The sequence below is a fragment of the Leucopleurus acutus genome (assembly GCF_964270905.1).
Source record: "Leucopleurus acutus genome assembly, chromosome: X".
Classification (NCBI taxonomy): domain Eukaryota; kingdom Metazoa; phylum Chordata; class Mammalia; order Artiodactyla; family Delphinidae; genus Leucopleurus; species Leucopleurus acutus.
Window position 1 is genome coordinate 20,341,360 of NC_139148.1, and position 18,321 is coordinate 20,359,680.

General features: G+C 44.1%; 1 protein-coding gene across 2 annotated transcripts in view; it reads right to left on the bottom strand.

The window, feature by feature from the left end:
- The window catches only part of PCYT1B (phosphate cytidylyltransferase 1B, choline), a gene marked incomplete at both ends in the record, with an annotated part of 163,189 nt that overhangs the window by 86,488 nt on the left and 58,380 nt on the right, over nt 1–18,321 (bottom strand). For both annotated transcript variants that reach the window (XM_082864753.1, XM_082864752.1), the window contains one exon: nt 7,902–8,001. In XM_082864753.1, the coding sequence (XP_082720879.1) occupies nt 7,902–8,001 (100 nt within the window). The remainder of the gene's footprint in view (nt 1–7,901; nt 8,002–18,321) is intronic.

Consider the following 18,321-nt stretch of genomic DNA (forward strand, 5'->3'; position numbering starts at 1 on the left):
AAATGATGATTGATGTTTGCTTTTCAAAATACATTAAATTTAAGTTAAAAAAGAAAGAGTATGTTTTTTAAAAAATTAAGTAAATTACAGTACAGGTGGCACAGAAATAAGGCAAAATTCACTCAGGTGGCTCTTGAAAAATGGATTTGGAAAACTACACATATCACTGTGTGAACAGAATAATACAAATTCCCTTTCTGTGAAGGAAAATAGGAAATCAGAACTCAGTTTCCCTTTAAGAAAAAATGTCAGCTTTAATGAAAATGAACCTATGAAGCAATCACTTGGGCTTTTCCTTTATCTCCAGGCAGATTACTGATTTTCTCTGTCTCAGGATACATACTAAACCTTAGAGGGTCATACCTCCACAGCTGGACTCTTTGAGCTAAGATCAAAGGTGCCAGTTCCACTCAACAACAACAAAAAACAAACAACCCAACTGAAAAATGGGCAGAAGACCTAAATAGACATTTCTCCAAAGAAGACATACAGATGGCCAAGAAGCACATGAAAAGATGCTCAACATCACTAATGATTAGAGAAATGCAAATCAAAACTACAATGAGGTATCACCTCACACCACTCAGAATGGCCATCATTAAAAAGTCTACAAATAAATGCTGGAGAGGGTGAAGAGAAAAGGGAACCCTCCTACACTGCTGGTAGGAATGTAAATTGGTGCAGCCACTATGGAGAACAGTATGGAGGTTCCTCAAAAAACTAAAAATAGAGTTGCCATAAGATCCAGCAATCCCACTCCTGGGCATGTATACAGACAAAACTCTAATTCAAAAAGATACATGCAGGGCTCCCCTGGTGGTGCAGTGGTTGAGAGTCCATCTGCCAATGTAGGGGACACGGGTTCGTGCCCCGGTCCAGGAAGATCCCACATGCCGCGGAGCGGCTGGGCCCGTGAGCCATGGCCGCTGAGCCTGCGCGTCTGGAGCCTGTGCTCCACAGCAGGAGAGGCCACAACAGTGAGAGGCCTGCGTACCACAAAAAAAAAAAAAAAGATACATGTACCCCTATGTTCATAGCAGCACCATTTACAAGAGCGAAGACATGGAAGCAACCTAAATGTCCATCAGATGAATGGATAAAGAAGATGTGGTACATATATACAATGGAATATTACTTAGCCATCAAAAAGAATGAAATAATGCCATTTGCAGCAACATGGATGAACCTAGAGATTCTCACACTAAGCGAAGTAAGTCAGACAGAGAAAGACAAATACCGTGTACATGGAATCTAAAATACAATACAAATCAACACATCTACAAAACAAAAACAGACTCACAGATATAGGGAACAGACTTGTGGTTGCCAAGGGGGAGGAGGGGTAGGGAAGGGAAGGAATGGGAGTTTGGGATTAGCAGAGGCAAGCTATTATATATAGGGTGGATAAACAACAAGGTCCTACTGTATAGCACAGGGAACTATATTCAGTATCCTGTGACAAACCATAATGGAAAAGAATATGAAAAAAAAATATATATATATATATATAACTGAGTCACTTTGCTGTACAGAAGAAATTAACACAAACTTGTAAACCAACTATACTTAAATAAAAAAAAATTTTTTTAAAGGTGCCAGTTCCAGGACTTCTCTGGTGGCGCAGTAGTTAAGCATCCGCCTGCCAATGCAGGGGACACGGGTTCGAGCCCTGGTCCGGGAAGATCCCACATGCTGCGGAGCAACTAAGCCCGTGCGCCACAACTACCGAGCCTGCGCTCTAGAGTCCGCGAGCCACCACTACTGAGCCCATGTGCCACAACTCCTGAAGCCCACACGCCTAGAGCCCGTGCTCCGCAACCAGAGAAGCCACCGCAGTGAGAAGCCCATGCACCGCAACGAAGAGTAGCCCCCGCTCGCCGCAACTAGAGAAAGCCCACGCACAGCAACGAAGACCCAACACAGCCAAAAATAAATAAGTTAATTAACTTTAAAAAAAAAAGGTAAAAAAAAAAAAAAAGGTGCCAGTTCCAATTGCTCTACTGTGCTCCTTCTCTTGAGGTTCATCACCTCTGACCTCACAGATGAGGTCCAGGAGCTAAAAGCTATGAGCAGCCTCTTTTAGAATTTACACAGCAGATCCTGCTTGGGCAGACCTAAGACCGCGAAACATAATGTAGGCAATTGTATGAAGTCATAAAATGGGCTAGAGAAGGAGTTAGTGAAAGACTTCAGTTGCAACTATAATCTTGAAGCTCATTATGAACCCCCAATACAGGTCTCTTTTGTCTTTTTGAAGGGATGCTCAAGACGGCGCCACAGAAAGGTAATTGCTTCCTAGTCTTGAAAACTACCAAACATTTCAAAAAAGTAGTGATGTTTTTCTTGTTTTCTTAAATAACAGTCAAACAGCAAGATATTTTTAAAACGCTGTGAGCTTCTCTAGTAACAGGACAATGCTCCAACAATTATATTTAGATAATCTCCATGACACTCCCTCCAACCGCTACCAACAGTTACTTTTTTTTAACATCTTTATTGGAGTATAATTGCTCTACAATGGTGCATTAGCTTCTGCTGCATAACAAAGTGAATCAGCCATGCATATCCCCATATCCCCTCCCTCTTGCGTCTCCCTCCCACCCTCCCCATCCCACCCCTCTAGGTGGTCACGAAACACAGAGCTGATCTCCCTGTGCTATGCGGCTGCTTCCCACCAGCCATCCATTCTACATTTGGTAGTGTATATATGTCCATGCCACTCTCTCACCTTGTCCCAGCCCACCACTCCCCCTCCCCGTGTCAAGTCTACTCTCCAAAGAAGATATACAGATTGCCAATAAACACATGAAAGGATGCTCAACGCCACAAATCATTAGAGAAATGCAAATCAAAACTACACTGAGGTATCACCTCACACCAGTCACAGTGGCCATCATCAAGAAATCTACAAACAATAAATGCTGGAGAGGGTGTGGAGAAAAGGGAACCCTCTTGCACTGTTGGTGGGAATGTAAACTGATACAGCCACTATGGAGAACAGTATGGAGGTTCCTTAAAAAACTAAAAATAGAACTACCATATGACCCAGCAATCCCACTACTGGGCACATACCCTGAGAAAACCATAATTCAAAGAGTCATGTACCACAATGTTCATTGCAGCTCTATTTCCAATAGCCAACAGTTACTCTTAAGCAGTGGTTCTTGCAGTGTGGTCCCAGGACAGGCAGCATCAGCATCACCTGGGAACTTGTTAGACATACAAATGCTTGAGCCCCACCCAGACCTACTGAATGGGAAACTCTGGGGGTGGAGGCCAGCACCCAGTTTTAGCAAGCCCTCCCGGGGATTCTAAGCAAGTTAAAGTTTGAGGACCACTGCTGTAATAAAACAGAGATTATCAGAGTGTGGTCTAAGACGAATATGTGCCTTGTAAGTAATCAAAGAACCAACTTCTTGTCACATTTTAACACTGATGTTAGAAGTTCTAAATAAAGGAATTTCTAACAGAAGTTCCCTCGGCCAGATGCCCACCGACATCCCAAATTCTCCTGGATAACTTGCCAGTGTCATCACCTGAGATAAGAGGGGAGAATTTCTGAGAATAGTCGTTCACCTTTCCTCCATCTCATCTCTCCTGTGCTCCCCAGAGCCCACCACACAGGTATTTCAATATGCACCACCATCTTATTCTAGCTGGATTCTCGGGCTTTAAACCGCCTGGCGGTTAGACAGCCTACGGGTGCCCGATCCCACCCAAGCAGGCTGCATCAGGTCAAACTCTCTCTGATTCTATCTCCAAATGATGAGCTCCTTCTGTTGTCCCAAACTTTCATTCATTCGTTCGTTCATTCAGTCATTCACTCACAAAGTATTTACTGAGCATACAGTACTTCTCTAGGTGCTGGTGAAACAGCAGTGGGCATGAAGACAGCCCCGCCACTACAGAAGATCACAGCTTCCATCTGTCTTGTTCACACACCTGCCACCCTCTGGTTCGAAGTCTGAGCATGTTCTCATTGAGCTCCATGGGCTGCTGTGGCACGTGCTCCACAGGGCAATCCGTTGTAGTGGACAAAGCAGGGGTATGAGGTGAAAGGGACTTGAGATCGAATCCCAGCTCTACCCAGTCAGCTAGGACATTTGACAAACCACTTTTCAGTTCTCCAAGTCTCATTTGCCTTGTCGGCAAATACCCACCTCACTCACTTTTTGCAAAGACTAAATAGAGTACATACAGGGCATAGCGCCCAGCAGATGGAGAGTAAGTTCAAATCCCCTTTCCTTTCCCTCAGAAAAGTAGGATCCTCTTCTGTTCAGGTCTAAAGCTCATCCTTTAACTTGAGGTCAAATCTGCTCTCTTCGTAACCACCTGGACTTTCATTGCATCTTTTAGATTTGTTGCTGGGTCACCGTTTCTCAGGGTATGATCTGTAGACCACCAACTTCAGAATCACCTGGGCTACTTGTTAAAAATGTAGATGCCTGGGCCCCATCCCAGATTTAGGGGTGGGGGAGAGCGATCAAAACATCTGCTTCTTACAAACTTACCAGGTGATTCTTTGCAGGCTGGTTTAGCTGCCCTCAACTACCTCCTCAAGCCTCTTCTTGCCTTTCTCACAAGAAGTCTCTACAAAGCTTACTAACTCTGCCTGCTCTGCTCCTCTCTTCACTCCCTCCAAGCTATTCTTAAAGGGGAAGCAGAGTGTCATGGCCAACAGATCAAGCTCGAGCACATACGGGTTTGAGATCAAATCCCAGCTTTAACACTTACCAATAGTTCTGAAAGTGTGGTCCCCCAGCAGCAGCCTCACCTGGGAACTTCTTAGAGATGCAAATTCTTGGGCCTCACCCCAGTTGGACTGTATCAGGGGGCAAGACCCAGCCACCTGTGTTTTAACAAGCCCTCTAGGTTATTCTGAGTCAGATTCAAATGTGAGAACCACTGCCACTTACTAGCTAAATGATCTTCTGCAGATTCACAGCTTCTCTAAAGGCTTCATTTCCTCATCTGTGAAATACTAAAAGTACCAACCACGTAGAGCTGTGACAGTGAAATGACAATACAGATAAAGAACTTAGTACATAGAAAGCACTTAATAAATACCTGTTGTTATTATTAAGCAAACTGTCCTTTGTCCCACGGACTCTATTACATTTGGGATGTTTGGTGTTTTGCAATGGTGAGTAGAAACCATGAAATTATGCCATCTTAAATGGCTCAAGGCACACCTGCTGGACTAATCTTATTTTTCACTCCATCCCAATCGACTGGAACGCCATTCATTTATTCCCTATCTCTGTGCCCTCGCTGTTCCTGTCCCACTTATCCAGAATACCCTTCCATTTTCTGCCCACAAAGTACAAATCTTACTTCTCCCAAAAGGATCAGCTCAGGTCTGGGACCAGGTCTTGCGTGACTGCTCAAAGCCAAATGAATCTGCCCTTCTTAAAATTGTCAGTTATCATCTGTGCTGCAGGATTTAACCCCTAAGCACATGCATGCATGCTACTGGTGGGTGTTTATCTCCTATCTAGCTGTCTTGTCTCTTTAATTATAGTGGAAGCTCTTGGGAAACAGAGATGGTACCTTATAGTTCTTTTTAAATCTCTTCACTCACCATCTCTGGTATAGGCTAAAGGACTGAACGAATAAATTCCTCGAGCAGAGCCCAGGCACTTTAATTTAAGGCACACTTGGAGAAACTGTTTTAAAACACAGACTTTGGACTTCAGACTATACTACAAAGCTACAGTAATCAAGACAGTATGGTACGGGCACAAAAACAGAAATATAGATCAATGGAACAGGATAGAAAGCCCAGAGATAAACCCACGCACATATGGTCACCTTATCTTTGATAAATGAGACAAGAGTATACAATGGATAAAAGACAGCCTCTTCAATAAGTGGTGCTGGGAAAACTGGACAGCTAAATGTAAAAGAATGTAATTAGAACACTCCCTAACACCACACACAAAAATAAACTCAGGGCTTCCCTGGTGGCGCAGTGGTTGAGAGTCCGCCTGCCGATGCAGGGGATGCGGGTTCGTGCCCCAGTCTGGGAAGATCCCACATGCCGTGGAGCAGCTGGGCCCGTGAGCCATGGCTGCTGAGCCTACACGTCCGGAGCCTGTGCTCCACAACGGGAGAGGCCACAACAGTGAGAGGCCCACGTACCGCAAAAAAAAAAAAAAAAAAAAACAAAAAACTCAAATGGATTAAAGACCTAAATACAAGGCCAGACACTATCAAACTCTTAGAGGAAAACATAGGCAGAACACTCTATGACATAAATCACAGCAAGATCCTTTTTGACCCACCTCCTAGAGAAATGGAAATAAAAATAAACAAATGGGACCTAATGAAATTTACAAGCTTTTGCACAGCAAAGGAAACCATAAACAAGACGAAAAGACAACCCTCAGAATGGGAGAAAATATTTGCAAATGAAGCAACTGACAAAGGATTAATCTCCAAAATATACAGGCAGCTCATGCAGCTCAATAACAAAAAAACAAACAACCCAATCCACAAATGGGCAGAAGACCTAAATAGACATTTCTCCAAAGAAGATATACAGATTGCCAACAAACACATGAAAGAATGCTCAACATCACTAATCATTAGAGAAATGCAAATCAAAACTACAACGAGATATCATCTCACACCAGTCAGAATGGCCATCATCAAAAATCTACAAACAATAAATGCTGGAGAGGGTGTGGAGAAAAGGGAACCCTCTGGCACTGTTGGTGGGAATGTAAATTGATACATCCAGTATGGAGAACAGTAAGGAGGTTCTTCAAAAAACTAAAAATAGAACGACCATATGACCCAGCAATCCCACTACTGGGCATATACCCTGAGAAAACCATAATTGAAAAAGAGTCATGTACCACAATGTTCATTGCAGCTCTATTTACAGTAGCCAGGACATGGAAGCAACCTAAGTGTCCACTGACAGATGAATGGGTAAAGAAGATGTGGCACATATATACAATGGAATATTACTCAGCCTTAAGAAGAAATGAAATTGAGTTATTTGTAGTGAGGTGGGTGGACCTAGAGTCTGTCGTACGGAGTGAAGTAAGTCAGAGAGAAAAACAAATACCATATGCTAACACACATACATGGAATCTAAAAAAAAAATGGTTCTGATGAACCTAGGGGAAGGACAGGAATAAAGACACAGAGGTAGACAATGGACTTGAGGACACGGGGAGGGGGAAGGGTAAACTGGGACGAAGTAAGAGAGTAGCATTGATATATATACACTACCAAATGTAAAATAGATAGCTAGTGGGAAGCAGCTGCATAGCAAAGGGAGATCAGCTCAGTGCTTTGCGACCACCTAGAGGAGTGGGGTAGGGAGGGTGGGAGGGAGGGAGACACAAGAGGGAGGGGATATGGGTATATATGTATGCATAGAGCTGACTCACTTTGTTAAACAGCAGAATCTAACACAACACTGTAAAGCGATTATACTCCAATAAAGATGCTAAAAAAAACCCACAGATTTTTAAGAATGATAACAATTACAGTAGCATAGGCTTATCTACGACTTCACAGTTTTTAAAAAAACGCTATGGTATTTTTAACGCAATCTAGTTGTCACAAAAACCTTGTGAAGCAGGTACCATTGGCCCCGTTTGCACATGAGGAAACAGATTCAGATTGTTCTCATGACTCGCCCAAGGCAGTAGAATGACTAAATGGCAGCGCTTGGGCTCCAACTCCCGTATCCCGCGGCAGCTTTCCCTTGGCTACTTTGCTTGGCGTAGTTTATCGCCGACGGTGTTTACCCTTCTGGCACTGTGCTGCCATCTCTAAATTCATCTCTCCAATTCAAAGCCAGTGCTGCTCAAATAATGATGGCCTTTCTGCCACTTGAGAACTCAGGACAGGGCCCGTCCGCAGAACAAGAAGCACAGCCTCACCTGGTGTTCCTAAGCGGGCCTGAGCAATGGTCAGTTTCTCATGGGGTGCTTGGCACTGGCAGCTGCTTTCATCTGCAAATGGGGCAGGTGCAGTCAGGGTCTAGAAGGGAAAAAGAGAAAGGGAATATAGTCCGACAAACTTTCCTTTGGCACTAACTTCCCCTGAAGTTTTATTTCTGTTGGCTACGCCCGTGTGATTAAGTAGAAGATATCTGCTGAGTCTTTTGGAGAAATATTGTACTGTTAGAAATAAAAACGGACGCTGTCATTGAAACCTTTTTTTTTTTTGAATGATGCTTCAGAAATAAGAGCTCTTCAGTGTGTACTGTCTGCCAGGTACCAGATGTGGTCCCACGATGGCTAGCTACTGCTCTCCTCCTATAGGCATTCTATCCTTCTACAGTGCAGGATAATACCATCTCTATATCACAGAAAAGGAAACTGAGGCTTAGCAGGATTAAGAAATACGCTAAGTCATGCCCCTGGAAAGTCACAACGCTCAGCTTTGAGCATTCCACCAACAACGAGGGCAGACTTCAAACATTCAGACTTACCCACACCCGGGGGTACTCGGCTGGAAGGAATGCCATAGTCAGGAGTGTGGCAGACATCTGTATTTCACACACAGCGGCCTGGCCAATCACAAACTCTGACGTCTCTTTAGGGCAAAGGCCAAAGCCGTTATCTGTGCCCGGGGGCGGGGGGCGGGGGGGGGGTGCCTAAAAGCACAGCATTTCTGGCGGGCTGCAGATAACTGCTCCTCTGGTAGCTCCCACAGCCACCAACGGCTGGAGGCCCCGCCCCAGGCAGCTTGCGCTAGGGCTCTGGGGAGCGCTGTCAGGGAGATGTAGTCACTTGGAAGCTTGCCCAGGAAGTGGCCCTGCATTTTTGAGTCAGCCTCTTAAAATGAAAACCTCACTCTCTCTAGACAGAGGAAGACAAAGCGAGCAGTATTTTTGTAAACAGGGCAAATGCAATCCCGAATCTATTTGTAGTCTTTGAACCATGTCCTTACCGTGGTCATCGCTACATCATCTTTAATATTTTTAGAGCTGAAGGTGACGAGTCACTGTGAACATACTGTTGCACGCATACTCATATTGTTGCATGAATTATTGCTTAGAGATAGACACAGGTGTTCCTTAACTTGGGAAGACTCGACTGAAGAATGATCCACATATGTGACGGGGGGCTGTGGCCCACTTCTGCCATTCATTTACTCATTCACTCATTCACTCACTCAGTCATTCACTCATTCAAATATATGTCAGGCACTATCTTAGAACTGGGGATAGAAGCACGGATAAGACCAGTCCCTATCCTGGAGTAGCCCCCATTCTCCTCTGCCCTGCCAAGAAGCCATCCTGCCCTGTGCCCACCCTCTCCCCACTGTAGAACCTTCCACCCTGGGAGCTGGAGTCCTGCCCCAGAGTTCTTTGGAGACCTCCCAGCTGCCTGAGACTTTCTTAAGCCCCACCCTCCCATTCGGGACTCTGAAAGCAAACCAAGACTTTAGACATGGATTCTGGATATTTGAGTCTGTTATTGGTTCTCTTTCACATACTGTAAGGTGACCTTGTGGGCCGTGATGGGCTAGAGCAGTGTTTGTGATGTAGCAAAGGGGTGCAGGTGCAGTCAGAAAAGCAGAGACTCTGTAGCCACAAAATGGGGATTCAAATTCTCTTCCCAGCACTTGAAGGCTGTGTGTTCTAATTTGGCTCTCCTAGTTGAAACGAACTGATACTAGGGACTTCCCTGGCGGTCCAGTGGTTAAGACTCTAACCTTCCAATGCAGGGGGCGCGGATTCAATCCCTGGTTGGGGAACTAAGATCCCACATGCTGTGCGGCATGGCCAAAAAATAAAAATAAAATAAAATAAAAGAGTAGAAGATAGAAGAAAGAAATTTAAAAATAAATAAAATTTTTTTAAAAAGAAAGGAACCGCTACTAAACGTAGCTCAAGAAATGAAGGATTATTTTATGGCTACCCTGGCACAGAAACTGTGGAAATAAAAGGAGGAAAGGGGCAGCGGATTAGCCCCAGAGCGCTCTGCGTCAACCTGGCTGCTCCCGCTCTGATTGCTCTATGTCCTTCTACTATGTTAAAGTCTCTGCCTTCTCCTTCCTGATAAACTTCAGCTTGAATATGGCCCGTTACAGCTTCCTCAGCCTCCCTTCCCAAGCTTCATTCATTCCTACCAACTTTCTGCTTCTTTCCATGTTTCCCAATTCCAATTCCTAAAGGAAGATCAGATTGGCCAAGCTCATCTTTTCAAACCAGGCCACAACCAGGATTGGCTGGCACTGAGTCAGGGGCCACCTGGGGCCCACCGGCTGTAGCTGGGGAAGGGAGGAGGAGTGGCAAGGAAGGTCATGGGTGGCCTGTCACTGCCTCTTTAGCAGGGGCTGCCTTTGGGGCAAGAAATGTATCTGACTTTGTGTGTTCTTGAAAGGAAGCTCCTCAACTTAGTTGAAACTCAGTTTTATCTGTAAAATCGGTACCTATCTTTAGGGTTGTTGTGAAAAATAGGGATCATGTATGTAAAGTAGCTGGTACTCAATGACTTGGAGCAATTTTTAGTGCTTCTATTAGTGTTCATTATTATATGTCATAATATAGAGTACTATATGTTATGATAATTATATCTATTGTGTAGTTCCCCATTGAAACAAGCAAACTCTTGATTGAACTTTTAGGACACAACCCAAATAGGTAAATGAACTGGCAGATGGGGTGAGCTGATATTAATGACTGATTGACCTTTAATCTATGTAGACAGTGACTCTTTTCCACATGATCTGAAAAAAATTACTAACTGGAGATCTTTTATGTGCTAGTCACAAACTTTATTAAAGATATAAGGTGCTGGGGCTTCCCTGGTGGCGCAGTGGTTGAGAGTCCGCCTGCCGATGCAGGGGACACGGGTTCGTGCCCCGGTCCGAGAAGATCCCACGTGCCGCGGAGCGGCTGGGCCTGTGAGCCATGGCTGCTGAGCCTGCGCGTCCGGAGCCTGTGCTCTGCAACGGGAGAGGCCACAACAGTGAGAGGCCCATGTACCGTAAAAAAAAAAAAAAAAAAGGATGTTTTAAAAAAGTAAGTTATTTAGCACCAAAAAAGTCTATATATTACTATATCTGAAATGATAAATAGCACCTTTTAAGCACAGCCCATAATTAATTTTTGTTTTTTTTAAAAAAAGGTTTTTTAACAATTAGCTGGGCATCTAGTGGAGGCTCAATAAACACCCATTGCTTTAAAATTGAACTGAGGGCTTCCCTGGTGGTGCAGTGGTTGAGAGTCCGCCTGCCGATGCAGGAGACACGAGTTCGTGCCCCGGTCCAGGAAGATCCCACATGCCACGGAGCGGCTGGGCCCGTGAGCCATGGCCGCTGAGTCTGCACGTCCGGAGCCTGTGCTCCACAACGGGAGAGGCCACAACAGTGAGAGGCCCGCGTACCACACACACAAAAAAGATATAAGGTGTTGCCATTTTCTAAGAAAGCTGTATTCTAGAGGGTGTGAAATCTGGTAATTAAAGTTGTAAAGCAACAGTAGTTACTCAAAGGTGAAAAAAGGTTTATACGCACTGTGCATTTTGTTCTTAATTATTGTGGCCCAGAAGTAGGAAAATGGGAGAAGCAAAGAGATGGAAAGCAGAAAGTATTCCTAAGCGTCCTTGTGAGTCTGTATCATTAACAGCAGTTGACATGGAGAAGGGGGGTATTTCTTGTTATGTACAAGGCACTGTGCTTAGAATGGGGAGAATGTAAAAATAAATGAGTCACAGCCTTGTTCTCTAGAACACTGCCTTCCAAAATGAGGCAGAATACTTCCTGAGCTGAGATTCAAGCTCTGCACTCAGGAAGACTTTGGTTAAGGCTCAGCTACCATCAACCAGCCCTGTGATCAGAGACAGTATTTTTTCAGCCTAAACATCCCAGTATTCCTCCTCGTCTGAGCCAGAGCAAGTCATTTGATTTAGAAGGAATTCTATGCTACCAAGTTGTCTCCTCTACCTACAAAGGGCAGACCAACCTCAGGGCAATGGGATTAAGAGAGCCAAAGGCTCCAGAGAGGGACAGGGACTGGTCCAACCTAGCCTCCAGGCTCTATAGCAGCCTGCAGGGGACCCAGGCCCTCATCTATTCCTCACCGTTTGCCAGAGCTGGAATGGTTGCAGGGATCCTCTCGTCTAGGCCCTACATAAGACATAAAACTGAGGCCCAATAACATAACTTAAAAATCTTTAAGTGCCTACTTAGTGCCATGTATCCGTCTATATGCTATCAAATGTATTAGCTCATTTAATTTATACCACAGCTCTGCGAGGCAGGTACTGCCTCCACTGAACTGTAAAGGACTTGTCTTCAACAGTGACACCAAGTGGCAGCAAGAAGCAACAGCAGTGGTAGATCCCTCAGGCTCAGTTACCTTTTCGGCTTCCTTTGAACTGAGGACACGCTAGGATTCCTAGACAATTAGGATAAAGGGGCCTCAAAAAGGAGATACTGCACTTCCTGCTAATTAGAAAAGTGAGGGGGGCAAACAATTAATTGAAAAAACAAAAGCATGGGACCAGATTTTTACTCAGACTTAGTGAAGTAGGTCAGATGACTTACATATAAACAAGCCTCAACTTAGACTCCAAACCACCAGCCAGATCACATAGTCGAGTGTCCACCAGCACACGCTATGTGTTTCATATGATGCTAGATGTTTGTAGGGTGGATAAGTCAGGGAAGGAAATAAGAAAGGGAAAAACAGAATTGGCTCTGGGGCAGCAATCCTCAAAGGCGAAAGGTGGCCTGTTTAGAATGGGAGGAGGTATTAGTTTAAAAAGGCATATTCAATTTTTAGTAATTTTATGTATGGGGAAAAAACTACCCTTTTCAACCTAAAAGTCATAGAAATTAAGCCTCTTGACTGGTAGAGATCATCAGAGGATAGATTATGCCCCCCTAAGGAAGCCATATTCCAAATTTGGGGATAGAGAGGCCCATGAAATTTCTATGTTTACTAGAACAGAGTGAGGATTTTAAAGGGTTAAGAAGCCCTGGCCGGGACTTCCCTGGCGGTCGAGTGGCTAACACTCCACGCTCCCAGTGCAGGAGGCACAGGTTCGATCCCTAGTTGGGGAACTAAGATCCCACATGCTACAGGGCACAGCCAAAATAAAGCCCTGGCCCAGAGCCGTGGACCTCACATGTACAAAGCCCTTGCCAGGCCACAGACTTGGAGCTAGACTGCAATAAAACTTCTTTCTACCTAATTTAAGATTTCACAACACCCAGTCATTGCATGTGAACATGTTGCCTATTTGTCACGCAAGTTCTGGTTATGTAAACGACATGGTGGTACCATACCAAAGCCATATACCCATTGAGCTTTTAAAGGGGGAAGATTAGATACTGGGCATTTCATTTACAGAATATGTTCAACTGGACATTGACAAATATTTACTTAAAACAAAAGGTATTAGGCACTATATAAAATATACAATACAAACGTGACTTGAGTGCAAAAATGGTCGGCAGAACCTCTACTTATGCAATAGGCATCCCTGACTGACGAATGGATCTATCAGACAGCAAGCTAATCAACCAATCAGAACTTAGCATAGTACTGCTGATGGTGACAGGCCAACTGCAGAGTTGCTTGTTTAAGCTGTTATTTATTTATTTATTTATTTATTTATGGCTGAGTTGGGTCTTTGTTGCTGCGCACGGGCTTTCGCTAGTTGTGCCACGCGGGCTTCGCATCGTGGTGGCTTCTCTTGTTGCGGGCTTTGGTAGTTACAGCATATGGGCTCAGTAGTTGTGGCACACGGGCTTAGTTGCTCCACGGCATGTAGGAGGATCCTCCCGGACCAGGCTCCAACCCACGTCCCCTGCATTGACAGGAGGATTCTTAACCACTGCACCACCAGCAAAGCCCCAAAGCTAAGCTCTTTTTAACTGCAGTGAGGCACTCCAGTCAGACAGGCCTGAGTTCAAATCCTACTTCCATAAATCAATGACCATTATCTTCCTTCTGCCTCTCCAGAATCTACTTTTTCCTCCCCTTCTCTCCTCCTCTCTGCATGGCTTTGTGTATGGACTGCACCAATGAGTTCCCTTGCCTTCCCACTTCTAGTTGGGTTGGGTCCATGGGAAGCATGCAAAACACTTGAGGGTAGGACAAGAATGAGCTCAGGATACTCATCTCCCTGGCATCCTCCTTGATAGGAAGCCACAGCTCCATGAGGTTCTGGTAACCACATTCTCCCCCTGCCCCTTCGTGCCTAGGGGTGGCAACCCCCAAGTGTCCCTAGGCCTCAGGTACCATACTATGCCTTGAGGTTTCCTTAAACTCTGTCCATGCCTTTGTAAATGGTCCCTTTGTTACCCTCTCTTCAAATTTCCCCTTTAGAGAAAGCTGTCTATGTCTCGACAGGACTTTACTGATACAGTACATATAATAGTCTGATGCCAGGCTCAATAAATTTAGCTAGCAAATGGTGATGACGCATGTTAGAAGCACAGAAATCAACTGAAAAGTGAATTACCCATAGTTAATAAAGCCACAGGGCTTCCCTGGTGGCGCAGTGGCTGGGAGTCCGCCTGCCGATGCAGGGGAGGCGGGTTCGTGCCCCGGTCCGGGAAGATCCCACGTGCCGCGGAGCAGCTGGGCCCGTGAGCCATGGCCACTGAGCCTGCGCGTCCGGAGCCTGTGCTCCGCAACGGTAGAGGCCACATCAGTGAGAGGCCCGCGTACCAAAAAAAAAAAAAAAAAGCCATAACTGTCTCAAGAATGTCTTCCAGTTGGAAAGACTTTTAGGACAGAACATTTTAGTCAGGATATGCAAGAGACAAGAGCAGAACTTCGGAAAGAATCTACTTTGCCCATGGAGGGCTTTTGCTTCAGGACGGGCCAGCTTTAGAACTGCAAAATCAGAAACACAAAAAGATGGCACAAAACTCTTCCCTCAGTCTCATGCTGTCAGGTCTGTATTTACCCGTCACTGAATATATTTTTTTAAGGCCTGATTTTATTTGGGATCAGAATATTAGTCTTTTGAAAATAGAGAGGAAAGAAAAAGTAGATCTTAGAGTTGACCAGAGGCCCAACACATATGAATCACTGGAGTCTTGGACTGTGTTACTGACGATGTAGAATCTCAGATCAGGCAGCTGGTGCAAAGCCTCCACAGATGCCAGTGGAGCAGAGGAAAAGGAGACCCAGTACATGGCTCAGCACCAAGAAATATCCATTTTTCATTTAGCTAAGTATGGTATGCACATATTATGAAGTAATAGGCACCATTAAAAACAGCAAGACAGATACATCTGCACAGACAGGGAACGATTTCGAAGACATTTTGTTCAATGCAAAAAGCAAGTCACAAAACAATATGTCTACTATGTATACATGTTATATAGTATGATGTCATTTATGGTTAAAGAGAGAGAGAACTAGGTAATTGTGTAGAAACAGTTTAGAACTGTGCTGTCCAATGCCTAGCATTACCTGTATGTAGCAATTTAAATTCAAGTTATGATTGATTAAATTTATATAAAACAAGTCAGTTTCTCAGTCCCACTAGCCACATTTCAAATGCTCAATAACCACGTGTGGCTAGTGGCTACTGTATTATCACAGATATAAAACATTCCAATCATCACAGAAAGTTCTATTGGACAGCACTGGCCTAGAAAAATACACAACAAATTTTTAACTGGAGTTACCTCTGGGGAAGAAGATAGCATCACGAGAAGAGATGAAAGAATGTTTTCATTGTTTACTCTGTATATATCTCTTATTTTGTTTACTTTTCACCACGAGAACACATTCATACAATGTGTCTAATTTAAAAAGAAATTTAAAGAAATATTTCCTACCCTGTGAATTCAGAGATGCAGGAAATTTAACCAAGGATCAAGTGTCTTGAATGTAAGGGGGAAAAGCTATTTAACAGGAAATGAGTACTTTAAAAAATAACAAGTATTATCCATAAACTCACTGTTAAATGACATTATTCCCAGGTATGTGGAACGTTTAAAACTCATTTGAGCTTTTAAAAACCATTTAAGTTGTCTTCAGGCTTCCCTGGTGGTACAGTGGTTAAGAATCCGCCTGCCAATGCAGGGGACACAGGTTCGAGCCCTGGTCTGGGAAGATCCCACACGCCGTGTAGCAACTAAGCCCGTGCGCCACAACTACTGAGCCCATGTGCCACAACTACTGAAGCCCGCGCACCTAGAGCCCACGCTCCGCAACAAGAGAAGCTACCACAATGAGAAGCCAGCGCACTGCAACGAAGAGTAGCCCCTGCTCGCCGCAACTTGAGAAAGCCGGCACGCAGCAATGAAGACCCAGCGCAGCCTAAAATAAATAAATTTTTAAAATAATAATAAAAAAATTAATTGTCTTCATAGTATCCACCCATCATTTATTTTTCCAACAAACACTACTTGAGTTCTTACTGTATTCCAGGCATTATTTTAGGTTCTGAGGATACATACAGGAACAAAACAGAAAAAAAAAACCAGAAAAAAATCCTGCCCTTGTGATGCTTAAAGATGATGAACAACAAAAAAACATTGTAAAATGTGTAGTATGTTAAAAGGAGATAAGTGCTATAGGAAAAAAATAAGGCAACGAAGGGAGAAAGGGAGTTAGGGGGTACAACTGTAAATAGGATAGTTAAGGAAGTTGATATATGTGTAAATGTATAAAGGATCAATTGAGCCATGTGGTAAAAGAACACTCCAGGCAGAGAAAACAGCAAGTGCAAAGGCCCTGAGGCAGCAGCATGCCTGGCTTCTACCAGGAATAACAAGAAGGAAAGTATGCCTGGAGGAAGTGAGCAAAAAAGAAAAGTAGTAGGAAATACAGCCAGAGAGGTGAGGCTGAAGGAAGGCGATGGAAGGCACCCAACGCTGTGGGGTTTTTAGGATGCTATAAAGACTGCCTTTCACTCTGAGGAGATGGAAACCATTAGCAAGTTTTGAACAGAGAGTGATATGATCTAATTAGTTTTAACAGGACCACCTGGCTGCTATATTGAGCACAAACTACAAGTGGTCAGCAAGAAAACCCCTGAGACATCTGGTATCATAACCAGGCAAGAGTAGATGGAGGCTGGGGCCAGGAGACGGATGGCAGTAGAAGTGGTAAGAAGTGGTCAGATTCTGGATAGATTCTCAATAAATAAAATTTGGAAGTGATTGGATGTAGTGTGTGAAAGAATGAGAGGAGACAGGATAACGCCAAAGTTACTGGCCTGCAGAACTGGAAAGATGGCATTGCCATTCCCTATGATGAGGAGGACACTGGAGGCGTAGGTTTGAGGGTGGGAGGGACAGGATGGGGAGATCAACAATTCCATTTCTTTTTTTTTTTTTGCGGTACATGGGCCTCTCACTGTTGTGGCCTCTCCCATTGCGGAGCACAGGCTCTGGACACGCAGGCTCAGCAGCCATGGCTCACGGACCCAGCCGCTCCACGGCATGTGGGATCTTCCCGGACCGGGGCACAAACCCGTGTCCCCTGCATCGGCAGGCAGACTCTCAACCACTGCGCCACCAGGGAAGCCCAACAATTCCGTTTCTGAACCCACACGTTTATATAGATTTGTTTAATCTACAACAAATGAGGCAAGAATATACAATGGGGAAAAGACAATATCTTTAATAAACGGTATTGGGAAAACTGGACAGCTACATGCAAAACAATCAAACTGGACTAGTCTCTCATACCATACAGAAAAATAAATTCAAAATGGATTAAAATCTTAAATATAAGACCTGAAACCATAAGACTTGTACTAGAAAACACAGGCAGTACTCTCTTTGACGTTGATCTTAGTAGTATTTGGGGTGGGGGGGTATGTTTTCTCAGGCAAGGGAAACAAAAGCAAAAATAAACAAATGGGATGACATCACACTAAACAGCTTTTGCACAGTGAGGGAAACTATCAACAAAATGAAAAGATCACCTACTGAATGGGAGAAGATATTTGCAAATGATATATCAAATAAGGGGTTAATATCCAAAATACACAAAGAACTCATACAACTCAACATCAAAAGAACAAACAACCCAGTTAAAAAATGGGCAGACGATCTGAATAGACATTTTTCCAAAGAAGACATTCAGATGGTCAACAGGCACATAAAAAGATGCTCAACATCACTAATCATCAAGGAAATGCAAATCAAAACCACAATGAGACATCACCTTACACCTGTCAGAATGGCTATCATCAAAAAGAAAAAGAAATAACATGTGTTGGCTAAAATGTGGAGAAAAGGGAATGCTTGTGCACTGTTGGTGGGAATGTAAGTTGGTGTAGCCACTATGGAAAACAGTATGGGGGTTCCTCAAAAAATTAAAAATAGAACTACTATATGATCCAGCAGTTCCACTTCTGGGTATAT